At 39.9% G+C, this 16,850-nt stretch overlaps 2 protein-coding genes across 3 annotated transcripts in view; one reads left to right on the forward strand and one right to left on the reverse strand.

The window, feature by feature from the left end:
• Window positions 1–267: 267 nt before the first annotated feature.
• Octalpha2R (alpha2-adrenergic-like octopamine receptor) overlaps window positions 268–16,850 on the reverse strand; it is a 52,530-nt gene continuing 35,947 nt past the window's right edge. The window contains exons 2-4 of one of the 2 annotated variants that reach the window (XM_036817007.3): window positions 4,559–4,717; window positions 1,058–1,657; window positions 268–970 (exon numbers count right to left, since the gene is read on the reverse strand). In XM_036817007.3, coding sequence (XP_036672902.3) covers window positions 497–970; window positions 1,058–1,657; window positions 4,559–4,717 — 1,233 coding nt within the window. In that variant the 3' untranslated portion in view covers window positions 268–496. Of the gene's footprint in view, window positions 1,658–4,558; window positions 4,718–16,850 lie in introns of both variants that reach the window. The other variant, XM_036817006.3, reaches the window with a different exon arrangement.
• LOC136117034 (carboxypeptidase N subunit 2-like) lies at window positions 5,167–7,068 on the forward strand. Its single transcript, XM_070996557.1, has 2 exons — window positions 5,167–5,185; window positions 5,525–7,068. Exons 1-2 carry the CDS (start codon window positions 5,167–5,169, stop codon window positions 6,748–6,750), a joined length of 1,245 nt encoding a protein of 414 aa, XP_070852658.1. The 3' UTR covers window positions 6,751–7,068.

The following is a 16,850-nucleotide window of genomic DNA, read 5'->3' on the forward strand; positions in this document are numbered from 1 at the left end:
ATAAATTTTAGGACCTTAAAAATATTCGATTTAATCGATAGAAAAAAGATGTAAAGTTCTAATGGCCAGAATTTCAGGACCTACAAAATAATCGATTTAATCGATAGAAAAACATGAAATGTTCTAATAGCCAGGAATTCTATAATCATTAAAAGGCATAAAGGCTGAAGCCCGAAGGCTTAGAATTATTTCAATTTAAGATAATTATTTTTTAATACAACTTTAAGTTTTTTAATACAAATTTAAGCTACTAGATGGACCACAAAATAGATCGATTGTTTTGCAACTCTGGGAATGGGAATGGGAATGGGATGGGATGGGATTGGCGGACTGGGTCCTAAGGGACTTATTGCATTACCAAAACGAAGCAAATCTAACGCCTGTAGTGCTGATACATGCCATGACCATAGCCCATGGGTGTGCTGCCCATGGCACGTTCGGTTGCCTTCTCGATGCTGGCGTAAACGCACCTGTAACAGCACACATAGGCCAAACATCACTTGAACAGGATGCGCCGGAAGGCGCGTCGGAAGTCCTTGTTGAAGATGGTATAGATGGCCGGATTGAGGGCCGAGTTCATGTAGCCCAGCCAGAAGGCGACGGCGAAGGCCGACTCCGGGATGTTGCAGTGGCTGCTACATGCCGGCACCAGGATGTACAAGAAGAAGAACGGCAGCCAGCAGGCGATGAAGCTGCCCATGATCAGGCCCAGGATTAGGGTGGCCCGCTTCTCCTTCTTCCGCGCAATCCTGCGCTTCTCCTTCTCCGGATCCCGGGGCTTCGGTGTCTTCGGTATGGCCGGCTCCAGTTCCGCCTTCACCACTTGCTGATGCTGCTGCTGTTGCTGTTGCTGATGCTGATGTTGCTGCTGGTTCTTGTTGGCCGTCGTCGCCGTGGCATGTTGGTTTTTGGCCGCCGTTTTGGCCTCATTGCGACGCTGCTGATTACTCGACTTGCGCCCGAAGATCGGCTGGCAAAGGCGAAACTTGAGCGGCTTGACCACGGCACAGCGACTGACCACGCCGGAATCGCTGCTGGATGGATCGAATTCACTCACCATGTCCGTGTCCACGCCCACGGAGAGGGCTCGACACCGTCCGGCGATCGGCGAGACGCGCAGCTCGTTCCCGGGGGTCTGCAGGCCACCACCTGTCGTCGCTCCCGCACTGCCATTCCCCCCACTGCCGGCGGACGAGGCTCCTCCGTCCATGGCCACGCTGCCGTTGTTGTTGTTCAGCGCATTGATGGAATTGTTGCTGCCCATGGACGGCGGCACGGGCACATTGAGACCCACCCGACCGGTGGCTATCGTGCTCACCTGAAGCGTCTCCTTGGGTGAGGTGGGTGATGGTGGTGCTCCCGAGGAGCCCCCATTCCCGCTGCTCACCACATTCATCGAGTTGGAGCCCGCCCCATTGGGATTGGTGTAGGCCAGCACAGTCTGGGCGGCCACCGCCTCCAGCTCCCCCGCCTCCGAGGTGGAGATGTCGGAGGCCAGGTCCATGGTCACCGTGGGTATCTGCATCGGCAGACTGGCGCTGTTCGGTGGTGTCTCGATGGTGGCTATTTGGCGCTGCTGGTGCAGCTGCAGGGCGGACGCGCCGCTGGAGGAGGGCATCGGTATTGTTCCTTTCTTGGCGGTGGTGAAGCTCGTTACCTGCGGCGAGAAAAGTCAGAGGATGAACCACTATTAATTCGCCAAAAGGTCACAAAGGCATAATTTCGCCCACAATAAAGTGTGTCATAGGTTCAATTTATTTAACTAAAAATAAATGGTTTATAAATTCATAGCTAAAATTCTTTATATTGTAATACTATTAAGTTCTGCAACTCAAAAATTCTTTAAATTGTAATTTTATTTATAAAGCTTGAAGTCCTCTATTTTAGATAGTTTTTTGTATGTATTGGAACTCAATTTTCTAGCCTTTTTTGTTGTTAAACTCGTTTAAGACCATTTTGTTAACCCAATTAAGTTTTTAAAAAGTGTTTATGCACCTTAAATAACTGATCTTTTAGTTAAGAAAATATGTAAAGATAATAAATTCATCGACCCCTGGTACTTTCAATATTAAAGAAAATGTTTGAAAATGTTATAACAAATTAGAATATTCATTTATTATTATAACTAAAATAATAATACAAAAATAATCTACTTTTCGACCATTTCTATTTCATTGGTTTTTGGAATACTTTTATCAAAATTTTGTGAAGGTTGGACAACAAATTAATGTAGTTCCCTGTTTTAAAACGTCTTACGTCGATAATTATTATTGATTATATTACTAGTAACTAGCGAGAGATACTTAAAAATATATATAAAAATAGTTATTGACCATTTTCATTTTATTGGTATTTTAAACATTGTGAAAATAGGTTTAGGAACGTAAATATGGGACGTTAGAGAGATCCATAAATAAAGATTGCTTATTAAATCTTCTCACATCGATAATTCTTATTGATTTAGAGATCATAAATTCGTTTGCACTCGTTTTTAATTTGCGAGTGGCGTTGGCACGGCTCGTAGTTCGCAGTTCGCAGTTCTCAAAGTGGTTCTGTGTGATTAACAGTCTCACATGCTCGGGCCTTGCAAATTAGCTTGCAGATCCGCACAAGTGCAACTGCAGTCGCGAACAGGGACAGATGGCCCAACACTTGCTGGCTACAACAGTTTTCCATTTCGAAAATCCTGTTTAAGCCAACAGGCGGCAGAAACGCGTCCGAGCGCGCGGATTACACAAACATGGAGCGAGGGCTGCTGCTTTTTGGATGGGTTGTGCCCGGGGGACCGCAGGGGGCGAAGCGGAGGGGCTGTGCATATTCAATGCTCGGAAAGCAGCAACAATTACCCCGGGCAATTAACAGAGACACAGAGCGTCCCAACGAAAATGAAAATAAAATAAGGGAGAGATCCCTGATAGAGGGTAGGAGTACCCATTAATTTTAGGGAGAGAAAAATGGAAAATATTCTTCCTTGAAATTTTCAATCTCTTTATCAGTGTGAGTATAATTTTTTAATTATAATCTTTCATTTGTGAAAATCCAAAAACATATGTGATTATTTTAACATGAACTACTTTTTTTTTATAAATATTCAAATATTAAAATAAATATAAATAAATTAATATAAAAATACAATACGTTTTAAAACAAACATTTTAAAATATTAAATCAATTTACTAAGAATCCGTAATAGTAATAAGATGTTCAAATTTCTCTATACCTATATTTAACCTAGCTCCATAGTGTTTAATATTAATGGCGCAATGTCTTTTTTAAACAGATTAGATTATATTAGAACCAGATATCAAATATTTAAATTAAGTTGTATTACTTTATTTGTCCTTAGATGTTTACATTTTTGGATATCTATACCTATTATTACCATCGTTCTCATAACCTAACTTTCCCGCAAAAGGACAGTTTACCTTAGGGAATAAAAGTATTTAAGATGTGGTATACTACAGCGGATCTCTCTTTATTATTATATTCGAAAATGTAAAAAACATTCATCTTTTTTATGAAAACATTTCTTTTACTATTAAAACTGTGCAATGACTGATCATACCCCGCAATGGGTGTAGAAGCACAATGCTCCAAGCAAATCGCGCTGTCAGCATATGTGTGAGAACCGGTCCCCCTGTTTTCCCTGATTTCGGTTTTTCCTCTGCTGCCGCTGTCTCTGCTTGTTTTTCCCCCGTTTTTCCCCGCTTTTCCCCCCGTTTGTTAATCGCTCGTTTGGGCCGCTGCTCTTGAATTTGTTTGCACAAAATGGTCGAGAAGTGTCGCTGATATTGCCAGCACTGTCCAGACGGCAATGTTTTCGACCACACTTCGGGATTCCCCCTTTTTTTTCAGCTTTTGTCCATGTGCACTGCACATACAGTTAATTGAAAATGCAAATTGCGTTGCATTGGCACTCGTTGCGGCAGGTAATTGACGATCATTAGAGACTTTTCACTCAATCAGTGGATTTGGGGCGGGGTTTCGATTAAATTTGCAGCGATAATTTTCCAACAAAGGCCGTTAAGAGCGGGTGGTGTGGAGTCGAGTCAGCAAATGCCATTGGATTGAATGGCCCTGCATAATGGCCATTTGCCTTAACGTGGCCAACTGCAGCAGCGGCCAAAATTGCAACGTTGGCAAGCTGCAGTTGGTGGGAAAGGGGCACGGAGGTTTCAAATCCTGCACACGTAACCCACAAGTTGTTGATGGGAAATTGAAGCGAAGCATGTGTGCTCAATTTGCAGCTTCCTGGGGTAATGCACAATTACTTTTGGCCACCGCCAAAATCGGTGTGGGTTAAAGGTGCACATGTGAGCGAATATTACACATACGCCGCATATGCCACAGTCGGTTAGAAGAATTACATTTGTCCATTGAATCGTAAAAATTCCCATTTCCCTGCCTGACACATTTTGCGGCCAACCGCATTAATGGCTCAAAGGTGTGATACCAAAAACCCTCTGATGGGCCGTACGGGGTAAGCCTTCGTCAGAGTTCATTAGGCACACAAACATTTTCCACGGGTCAAAATTCATAAATAATCAGATTCACTCACCTGTTCGTTGTTCGTTTTGCGGGGATGTTTTTTAATGCCCCTCCTCGCCCGCGCCTTGGCGGCAAAGTAAATTCGTATGTACACAAAGACCATTATGCAGCTGGGTATGTAGAAGGAGCCCAGTGCCGAGTACAGCACGTAGCCAATGTCCTCGCTCAGCTGCAACAGAAAAAGGACGAGGATTAGGCGTTATCGGTAGGGGCCAAATGGGTTTGCTTTAATCGGCGTCAGTGGGTCCAAAGTCATGTCAAAGGTCCATTTGGATCTCAAGATAAAGAAGCCAGTTTAAGAGTTTAAAGGTTCTTCTTCAGATTCGACAAGAACTATATATAGTCTTATTTTCTAGACAGGCCCTATTAGTTTTCTTAAATCTATTGATGCTATGAAATAAAATAATTGAAAAATATTACGAATTCGTTGAGGATGGATGTGGTTCGATAAGCGATAAAGCATGCTTTAAATCCGATCTTTAACCCAATTTCTCCCCCTTATAGAAAGAATCGTATTTTTTTGAGATAAGCGGAGGCTTACTCATCTGGGAAGAATGTTATTGGGCATGAGAGCAAAAGAGTAAATTTCGTGATAATGTTATCCCAAATCTGGTCTTAATGTTCATTTGCAAGATTTGTTAGTTCAGTATACGCAAAACATTGCTCGGATGAACACGTAAATTATTTTCCGGTTTTAATGAGTCGTTACTTATTTCTGCTGTCGGCTTTTTCCGTCCTAAACCCGATCCTTGGGGATTGGGGAGAACAAGCAAGATTTACCAGATTGGAGCGCTGTACTAATTCAGCTTATCGCGACTTACAATACCTGGAATTACGCGCTTGCAGTAGTTCCACCTTTGATAAATTGAGATTCAATTCGTTAATCGGTCTTGTTTCACTGCAGTTGGAGGATAGCAACTTTTCTGTGCTGCGAAACGATCAGTTTTCGTCCTTGGAAAATCTGAAGAACCTTGAGCTGAGTTCAAACTCCATAGGCATTGTGGAAAGTGGTCCTTTAACAACCTCAAACAGCTGGAGAAGCTCGGCCTTCGGGGCTGTGGTCTTACTGAACTGCCGGAAGAAGTATTTTTTCCCCTCGGTGAACTGCAGTATCTGGACCTCAGTGACAATGAAATCACGAGCTTGCCGGAGGGCATATTTAATGAAAATGAAATTCTTCGTACGCTGCTCCTTAATGACAATAAATTGACTAATGTGGCTGAAGCTCTTGGTTTCCTCAATAGCCTCCAACTGCTCGACCTGAGTAACTGCGGACCGTTGGAGAGTCTCACCCTATATAGCGCTCAGACTCTTATCTTGGAGAACAGCGGAATTACGGAGTTGAAAATTACGGGCAGCGTTATCAATCTAAAGGCAGCAAACAATAAACTAACAAACTTTTCCATCGCCGACCCAAAATCTGTCATCGAAATGGATTTTCATGGAAACCGCATAGACAGTTTTGAGGGCCTTTATAAAATGCAAAACCTTCAGCGGCTTGATCTGTCAAAAAACCTTATCGAAATGATACCAAATCGAACTATGTCATATGTTTATGAGCTTCGGAGCCTTAAGTATCTTAACATCAGCCACAATCTATTGAAAAGCTCTGAGTTCGATTTCATCTTCCCGCCCAGCCTCACTCATTTGGACATTTCTTACAATAGGATAGAAATGTTAAAATCTATCTGGTTCCGTGGCATGAATAATCTTCAAAGTCTGCGATTGGAAGGAAATATTTTATATACGTACGATCATACCTGGAATTATCCCCAATCCCTAAAAGAGATTGTGGCTTATGACACAGGATCCTGGTGCGACAAAAGTGTCGAAGACGAACTGAGAGAGAGGTGTAAGAAACAAGGAATCCATTTTATTGGAATGGCGATTGTCGACAATGAAAATTTGACTATAAAGTGCAAGGAAGCTGGGTTCCACAAGATGGAGAAATGGGTTTCCTACGCAAAAAGTCTTTACAAAGAGTTGGCCATGAACTGCATAGAAGATGGGTTCATTTCGGCACAGAATATCAGTTACTTATCTCCGGAAATCTTAGGTTGCATTGGCTTCAAGGCGCAAAAGATCGCAGAATTCCCATCTTTTTACTTTAAAACTTTAATTGCAATTCTTTTATTTTTGACGGTGGCCAATACAACAGTTTGGTGGTTTCTCTATAAAAAGAGTTTACCGTCTCGAGTCTAAAGAAAGGGATCTTTAACCACGAAAAAACAATTAGAAATGCTCTGGTTTTCACTTTACTATTGCGTTTTCAACTTGTCGTTTGGAAAATTAAAGCTAATAAAGGGAAAGTTAAAATGTGAGCATGGCTGAATGTATTGCATTGAAAGGATTTCCCCCTCTAAAATAAACTATCATCAGTAAAGCTTACTTAATACCTCTTCAGAATTCAATTAAAATGTATAATGATTTTTGTAAGCTTTTATAATTAACGTAATCATATTTAAATACACTTAATTACATTGCACTCCAGCATAAGACATACATTTTTATTCAATAATTAAGAACACAAACTGAAATAAAATGTATTGCAAATCAGAGATTTATGCATATTATTCTAAACAATAAATTGATCTTTAGAAAATCTTGCTAAATTGCATAAACTTTAATTTACACAAACAAATTTTCTCATATAAATGGGTTTTAATCGACGACTAAACATTGAAGATTTTGCTTTATTTTGTTTTAATTAAATTTATAAGGTTACATTTTCCTTTCATCGAATATTTATCCTTGAACTTGACTCGTTGCCTTTGTGAGAGCTTTTGGAGCATTAACTTTACCAAGTTACCTCAACTATCGCTTGCCAGATTAAATTTACGACGTAACATCCGCTTTGAGTCTTCTTTTCCTTGGCTCTCTTTATCCCTTTAGCTGGGCTTGTTGCTTTCGGCCATATTTTCGGGCTTGATAGTGGGGTCATTGAGTGCATTAGGCTGATTTACTGAAAAATGCATTCCGTCTTCGCTGCCTGGCGAAAAATGTTTTTGTCTGATGCTGCCTGGCCTCACCATCGTCGATTCTGCGACCCGAGTTCATTTTTCCTCGGGCATTTATGTGAAATATGCCAAGTGAATGAAATTTCAAATGAGGTAAAAGTATTAGATTACCGCAGCGCACAAAAGGGCTTCTTCCACCTGCCAGCGAAAAGTTTTCGAGGCACATTTTCTGGTACTTGCAATTGCATTTTTATTAAAGCTGGCGGAATTAAATCGTCTCGTTCGTTCTGCTTTCCAACCTCTCTTCACAAAAATTATGCAAATTAAGTGTTTTGATGAAAGGCATTCGAAAAAGTGCACTTGACAGGAGAAGGAGGATGTCGAGGAGGTTCATGTTGGGGCTGAGGTTGAGGTTCAGAAGGGATTGCCCGAGCAGCTTTGCCCTTTTGAGTTGCTGTTCGCGTTGTTCGCCGGCGAGTGGCGTGCATAATGAAAAGCTTTTGTCCCGTTGTTACTGCCACTGCTTATGGCTCACCTCAATCCTTATTCAGCGCTCCTGGGAAATGCATAACTTTACACTGGCAATAAATGCTTAAAGTATGGGAATATTTAACTCATTTCCTGTCTGAGAACAATATTTTATAAATAGGCAACCAGACCGTAATAGGAAAATATGGTAAATTCGGGGTATTCGCTTATTGCTGAGAGTGGATGTGGTTCAAGAAGCGATAAGGCAGGTTTTAAACAGCTCCCGCAATTTCTCGACTTATCTGGACCTTTATTAATCGATTGAGACCGAGCAAACAAGAAGGAATGCTATTACTCAACTAGAAACCATGTTATTAGGCATGAGAGCAAAATCACATGGTTATTGAATTGCCGTTGCGTTCGATAACCAATCTGAAATCACTTCAGTTAAAGGCAATAAATTTTCCCCTTAAAAAAATCTGCAGAACCTTCAGATCTTAGATGATTTCAAACTCCATAGGCATTGTGGAAAGTGGTGCACAGCTGTGTGGAACAATATTTTTTGTGGCTTATCTATAAAAACCATTAACCATCTCGAGAGTAAGGAATCTTAAATCTTAGATATGTCAATACAAAATTAAACACATTTTGAATTTAAAGGTTTTTCCTTCTCAAAAGTAATCTGTTAAAGGTAAAAGTTACCCAATATTTCCCTAAAATTTAATATAATCCTTAACTGTTTTTGGTCACAGTTACATTAAATTTCTCTCAGTGCAGCTACCCTTTAGAGTGGCGTCGGAAATCTGTGGGCGATATCAGCTGGTCAACTTAAGCTTGCTCCCACTGTGAATTGCTGTAGCCGGCTAAGAAATCGACCAGCAATTTATAAAAAATTCTTTACATACTTTATAAACGAGTATATCTGGGAAAGAAGCTCGGGCCATGGACAAACGAAATTTATTTAAGTTTTAAGCTGCTTACACTCACAGACAGAGCGGCACATACAGGAAAATTGAATTGCCGGAAGGGTAAGGGAGCCAACTGTAAATACGAGCACATACATCGTATGCAGAGGCAGCTTAAGTGCAGCCCAGTTTATCATAAGCCGCAGGCGAAGTTGCAGCAGAAACAGGCTGAGCTAGACAACTTTATCCTGCTGCCAAAGCAGAATATAAATTTGCCAGGATATGGCACCCTCCCCCCGACTCGTACCTCCCGAAAACCGGGGTTGTGGCAACAAAATAAGCATAAAGTATTAAGCGCCGGGTATAATGTTGCCGAAATATACATCAAGTGGCAGGTTGAGACGACGAGGAGCAGTGGATCCGAGGAGATGAGTAGAGCCACCAACAGCTACTTAAGCTGGATTCTTGAATGCTGACGCTGCCTGGCTGCCTGTCTCGGTTTTCAACTTATTGCCTGCCGCAGAGGCAGCACGCAAACTGCACTTGAAACAATATCGTTGCTGGATATTGCTAGTTATGGGTTTTTAATTATTTACTTTTTATTCATTTTTAATTTACCAATGTAATTTAAAGAAATAACTATAGCTCAAACCGTTGAGTTGCCGAATTTTCATCAATTCAGCAGTTTAATAGCTTAGGGAATACCCAGTATTTGTTTTAAGTAAGGGAATCCTTCAGTATAAAAATGATTTGTAAGACTCCTTTCTTAACTAAGTAAAGAATACATTTAAAAATTAAGATTGAAATATACAAAATTAATACAAACTTTTGGATGTTGTTTGGTTTTACTATGTTTCGACACAATCAATGTGAGTCCTTTTCCTATCTTAAAGTATAGGTAAACCTAAAAGGCTTGACTTCTTGACGATTAAATTTGATTTGTTAAAATGAACTAATATTTTCGAATTTAATTTTATTAGACAACATTTAAAGTGGATTGTAAGTATTCTAGCTAAAGGATGTTATTAGAATGGGATTAATACAAATCAATTTAGCTATTGAAAAGCATATTAATCACTTTGGTGATCACTACCACTACAACTAACTTCCAAGAGTTAAACCAGCAATATTTGAGTATTTCAAAAGATATAGATATTTTTAAAGGTGTACCAGATGCAGTGGCAGCAAGTAAACTTTGTTGCAACTGCTCTTGCAGCAGCATTATAAATGGTCTCATCATTTACGGTTTACTCTTGATATATTGACAGCGTTTGTCAGCGATTCACGCGCAACCGAAACGAACTGTAATCGTACCGCCCCCGACTCCAGTTGAGTTCTGTGTGTTCTGGCCCAAACGAGTTTCGGGGGCATTTAAGCAAAAGTTGGCCAAAACTTTTGTCGGTAGGCCCGAAAGTTGGGCATACGCGACGTGTGTTCACGTCGCTCGGGAAACACCTGTAGTAAAAACAGTGGGACAGAGGACAAAAGTTTTGCACACACTGTGAAAATGATGTTGAGCCGAAGGGGAGGGGGGTAACAATATTTTATTAACGCATTTGAACAAAGCTCTTAAACAGACATTTGTGCGGGCCAAAAACGTGTTGGCCGGGCAGGAAACTAGTGGGCGAACAAATAAATTGTCAACTGTGCGTGACGATAACTTTGCGCAGCGGATTTAATGTAATTGAAAACTTCACTTTGTCGCTGCATTTTCCCTTGGCCCGTTTTCCCTTAGCCCGTTTCCCGCTTTCCGTCGCCAATTTTCCGTTTCCCATTTCCCATTTCCATGCACCTTCAGAGCTTCCTTCAATCCCTGCAGCCTTCAATCCGCCTTACCCTCAATCCATCCGCAAGCTGCATTTGTGCTAATTTGCAGATTTTCAAATTGCAGAGGGCGCCTTTGTTTATTTAAAAGTTTTTCCACGCGCTTGCCGAAGAACGAGCGTGCAAAAGCAGAAAAGGCAAGGAAAAACAGGGAAAAACAAGGAGCGCTGCGAAAAAGAAAAATAATTATTCTGCAATTTTTAATTAATTGTTGTTGCGCTGCTCCGGCTCCTCAGCCGCTTCCTTTGCATTGGGGAACTTAAGCTGACGGAAACAAAAACTCATTATGCGCCACCAAATTCGTTAGTCGAGCAGGAGTCCCGGCAGAGGCAAAAGCAACAGCTAAAAGTGTTGATGATGACAAGTGCCACGGAAAAAAAAGGACGAGGAAAATCAGCACTGGAAAAAAGGAGCCTGATGAAAGGGCTGACGAAGGAGACCGAGTGGAAATTTATTGAAATGTAAACATGGCAAGCAGGCCCAAATGGGCGTAATTAAAAGTATTAAATTCCGCCGTCCACGCGGCGTATGAGCGATGCTTTAAAGGTGGACCAACTTCCGAGGGGACTTATGGCTACACCAATGGCTGCCAGCAATCGCAAATAATATGTAATGAAAGAAAATAAAGAAGGAATTCCGCTGTAAACACAAAAGAATTTCAATCCGCATTGCACTGCAGAAAGTTTGCGCCCGAGCTGGGAAAAAACAAGAACGCGGAACAAAAAGTTGAGTCAAGCTCACAAATGTACGAAAAACAAAATGTATGTGTAAGTACGACACTGGGAAAAACAGAAATTAAATAAATTTTTATTTCAATTTGAAGTGTTTAAAGACATTTCTTTGTAAACCTAATTTTTTCACTTTATATAAAGATTATTATGCTAAAGGGAAATTTACTATTTACTGTTTCGCTTTTAAAAAATAGATAAAAAATCCTTTTAAGGCCGATGAAAATGTATACTTTCTTGGGAAGACACAACTTAAATAAATATTTAATAAGTAGCTGAAAATTCTAAACTATTTCAATATGAGTTGTTTTAATACTTCTTTTTCTAAACCTAATTTTTCACTATATATAAAGATTATAATGTTAACGGGAATTAAACTGTTCAATATTTCGCCTTTAGGGATTACTAAAAAAAACCTTTTAATGCGAATAAAATTGTGTACTGGCTGTGTGCAAAAGTACAACACTTGGAAGAACACAAATTAAATAAATATAAAAATGTAGCTTAAAATTGGAAACAAAATTTTAATTAAAAATCGTTTTAATACTTTTTTTCTAAACCTAATTTTTTACTTTATTTAAAGATTATAATGTTACGGGAATTTAACTGTTCAACATTTCGCCTTTTTGAGATTACTTAAAAAATCCTTTTAATGCGAATTAAATTGTGTACTTGCTGTGTGCATATAAAAAAGTGCGTTCTGTTCGAGAAGGAGTGGGGCGATGGAATACAAAAAAAAAATGCAGAAAGAGTTGGTAGTGGCTGCTGTCATCATCAGCATTGTTGTCGGTGCTTGTGCAAGTTTTTCAACAGCAATAAGCCAGGACTGCGAAGGACTGCAGGACACATTCGGACTCGCCAAGGACGCAACGCACTGAGACAATCAATAAATCTAAAGTGCAACTACAGGCGGCGGCGACGACTACAGTTTTCAATTCGACCAAAAGAAATGCTCGCTGCTTGGCCCTTGTTTCCGCCCCTTTGACAATGTCGTCAATACTCGAATCGGGGGGCATTTGGACCCCCAAGATCCCCCCAACAGCTCGATTTGCCCTCTTGTTTGTCGCTGCTCGCTGAAGCAGCCATTTTGCACAGAGTTTGCATAGCCAATTTGCCTGGCTGTAGTTTTTCCCTTCCTCGCCTTGACTCGAACTCCTCGCCCTCCTTGACTTTCACATCCTCTTGGCACTTGCATTTCAATTGAATGCATTTTCGCATTGGCATTCGCCCATCGCCAGTGCCATTCCTTATTTCCTATTAGAGTATTCACTCCGAGCCTTTGCAGGCTGTCGTCATCGCCAGCTGACTTTATTTGCCTCCGCCCTTGCGCATTTCCACAACTTAACGCTTGCCCGCACATGCCATAAACGTAAATCAAGTGGCTCCTCCGGTCAGAAGATGGAGCTGGAGTGCCACTCAAACGGGGCTAATGCCACCGAGATCCGTCCAGTTTAGTCCAGCTCCTTGTGCCATTTAGCCCTCGAAAATGGCCAGCACGAGCCTTTTTTTTAGCAATTAAAAGTTACAGACGATGAGCAGACGTAGGGATGTAAAGTAATTACTCAAAAGAAGTCTTACAAAATTTGAAAAAAATTACAACTGTCTTTTCTCTAAAGTATCCATTTATTAAGTTTTTTATAAAATACTAAAATTAAACTTAAAGATTAGAAAAAAATTACAAATATCTTTTCTCAAAAGTATCCATTTATCAATGTATCCAATTACCTAATGCTTTGAAAAAAATTACAAATATCATTTCTCTTAAGTACCCATTTATCAAGGTTTATATAAAATAACAAATTTATGCCAATGCTTTGTTAAAAAACGTGAGCCTTTTGTTTCACAGCGCTTATAATATTTTGATTGGATCCTTACTTTCATATAACTAAAAAGATGTGAATGGTAATTACTCATGTTGCATACTTAAAAATTTCTTGTAAATATAATAATACAGCTTAATTTATATAGAAAACATCTTTAAAATACGTGTAGTTTTTGGGATTAACGGTGATTTGGTAAAATAAAATAGCAGAAAAATATTTATGCATTAAACATATAACTCTTAATCACTTACAAAAACCCCAAATTTTCTTAAGTGGTTGTTCCTCCCTTGTGGATTTTGGGTCTGCAAACTCTATTTACCATTTCCGATTTTCACAAAAATTTATGGAATTTTTCTTTCCGATAGCTTACAGATGAAGTGCATGTTTTTCACACCCGTTGAACAAGGCTTGGTCAAACCGATATACATTTCGATTTAATAAATTAATTCCGCAGGAAGAGCTCTTAGCCTCGAGGCTGTTTTTTAAGCCATGGGTCGTGCCGATTTGTTATTGCCGCTTAATTGCGGCTGACGGCATGCTTCATTAAATTGCAATTTTTCACAATCGCCAGTCATCCGCTAAGCCATGCAAATGCATTTGCTGGTGGTTCCGGGCACTAAAAAATTCCCAACAACATTGTACAGCTCCGGAATGGAGAAGAAAGATGGAAAAAACCTTTTCCGGAATTATGCTGCAGGCTTTTTAATTGTTGTGGCCAGTTTTATGGTTTTATTATTTGATTTCGTCCGCTGGCAGCAACACAGCCCCGACAGGATTTCCCCCCCTGGTTATGCTCTGTGTATCCGCTGTGAAACGGCGCTTTTATTATGCGGCCTGATATTTTTAATGGCAACCACTTTATGCTGATTGCCAGCCTGGCCAATCCGTTAGCAGCCGCCAGCTTAATAATATCGTAAAAATAAAATAGCAACAAAACGGCCCAGCAACTGTTGCTCTTTTGTTGCTGTAGTGGCCCATTGCAGTGGTGCTGGGGATTTGTTGTTGCCCTCGCGAATCGTCGGCCGCGGAAATTGCTTGTTGACACGCAGGGTGTGTGGGTGGAAAATTCGGGGGCTGGCGTTTTCCAGCCGGTGCCTGACCTAGTCCACGGCAATTTGTATTCTCACTTCGCCGTCTTGGTCATTATTGAGCCGTTTTTCACTCGCTGTACTTTTTATAGAGAGCATTTCAAATAAATCGACATATCGTATTGGATAATTTGTGATATATTAAACATTTTCCAGTTCAAAAATCATTCAGAAAACGGACATGAGAAATTTAAATTCAGTTTTTAAAGAGATTTCAGAATGCAAAATACATAAAATAAATAATCTTATTATTATATTAATAAAAATATATTTAATAGTAATTACTATTATTACTTAAGTAATAAATACATATATATAGTAAACGAAAATTATTTTGAATATATTTAAAGATAGATTATTAAAAAATGGTATATATTTAAAAAAATATTGCATAGATACATGTATTATTGATTTTTAATATTTTTTTGATTTTATAATATTATATTTCTATATCAATACCAAAACTAAAATGTTGTTTTAAAAAATCTTTCCACAAGGGTATTCATAAATTCATTTACCCCTCTGCTTGCCTAATGGTTTTCCTTTTTTATTTTTAGCCAACGCAAATTGTGATTGATGTTTGGCGCTAGATGACTATAATTATGCAACACGATTTGACTTGCGTTTTATTTGATTACCGGTTGCGGGCCCATTGTGTGGCCAACCTGCCCTCCCCTTTGATGACTTTATTCCCAATTGAATGGGGGGTTAGTGGCGATAAGCGAACTGTTCCGGGCTGCCTATTGATTTTGTGTCATTGGTGTTTCGGTGCTCACGAAAAACAAATGAGTTGTGTAATTAATACGGGCTTTTGTCTTTAGTCTTGCCATAATGGCAGGCACATAAATAGCACAATAAGCCAATGTTTGGGGCCAGTTCAGCAGGGGATGTTACGCAAAATAGCAGAAAATTAATTTTCATATGGCTTTTGGGGTCGTGTGTCCCATGTATTGGAATGCGAGTGCGTGTGTGTGCGTGTGCGCCTAAATGTATGCTAATATTATGCCTTAACCACAATGTCGCATGCATTGTTAATCATCTGCAGTTGCCAGTTGTAACAAATTGTTGCCAAATGGTTGTTTGGGGCTCCGCAAACTTGTACACAAGTGCGACCGAAAACGGGCAACGGCATCGTTAATTTTAACAGTAAATTAAATAAGAGCCTTTTCGCCCCTGAGCCTTGTTTCAGGCCCAGATAGGCAGTTAACCGACCAGAGCCATAAACACTGCCAAAATATAGCCGAGATTTTGCGAACAACATTCGTAAGATCTCAATTTATGGCTTTTAAATATTAATAGGTTTGAGGTCATAATCTTAGGATCGTTTTCTCGTCTGCATGTTAAACTAAAAGTAGGTTGTAAACTTTAATACCTTCTTTAAGTCTAAAATGTGAATGAGATAACGGCCTTAATGTGTTCTATTTTATCTTTAAATATGTTTATTTGGAATCATTTTCCTCATTTTATATAATTGTAATATTTTATGTTTAAAAAAAAGTAAAAAGTAAAATCTTTTTTTTTTGGGTTACCCTTAGCATTTAGTTTGTTTTATTTACTTTATGAACTCTTTTGTATGCTGAAGACTTTAAGTATTCATTGAGTTTTACTAAACTTTTTTCTAAAGTGCATTTTAAATGAACGCCGACTATCCCAATGTTTGTTTTTGTGAGTGGTCGCCTGCCCGGCCAATTGGAAATTTTAAATGATATATATTCGTGCGGAAGCCGCTCGTAATGTAGCTGAAAATCAAAATCTGGCTAAAACGTGTTTTGTTTTTGCCGAATTGCTGGCCAAATTTTCAACTTGGCCAGCTAAGCCAGGGCCAAAAATAATTACCGTGTTGTGCCGGCTGAACAAATCTTGTTGGCTGTGCAGGCAACATGCAGCATGCAGCATGCAGCAAGCAGCAGCAGCAACAACAATGTTTCACAAATTTTAACGCTTAATGGTTATTGACACACAAACAAACCAACAGGCGGTGGGCGATGTTTGAGGGGGCGGCGAAGGGTGGGCGATGGGTGGTGAGTGGAACAAACAGCATGACACTCGTCGGCAAAAGCCGGACAAATGAACAACCGCTGCTGCAGCCATGGACAAGTTGCCATTGGGGCTTTGGCCATGCGGTCAAACGCATGAGGGAGGAGCAGATGGCAGATAGCAGACAGAAGGGGTTAATAGAGGGGGTCTTTATGGGTGGTTGTTTGGGGGCAAATGCGGGGCGATTCGACCGCAGTCCAATAGCCAGGATAGCAACGATAACAACACGACGTTCTACAACTACAAGAACGCCCGGCACTCAACAAGCAAAACAGTTTTCCACATATCACGCAATTTCCATTGCTACGCCTGTTTGTTTCCATTTGCCTACGGTTGTTATTTATGGTTTAAATACTTAAATACGCATGTGTGCATGTTTCTGACATTATTGCATTTTAATATACAGTAAGGGTTAAAGAAATGGATCACTAGTTAATTTAAAGATATTTTCAAATTCGGAATTTTTAAATTT

Source organism: Drosophila suzukii, chromosome 3 (assembly GCF_043229965.1).
Source record: "Drosophila suzukii chromosome 3, CBGP_Dsuzu_IsoJpt1.0, whole genome shotgun sequence".
Classification (NCBI taxonomy): domain Eukaryota; kingdom Metazoa; phylum Arthropoda; class Insecta; order Diptera; family Drosophilidae; genus Drosophila; species Drosophila suzukii.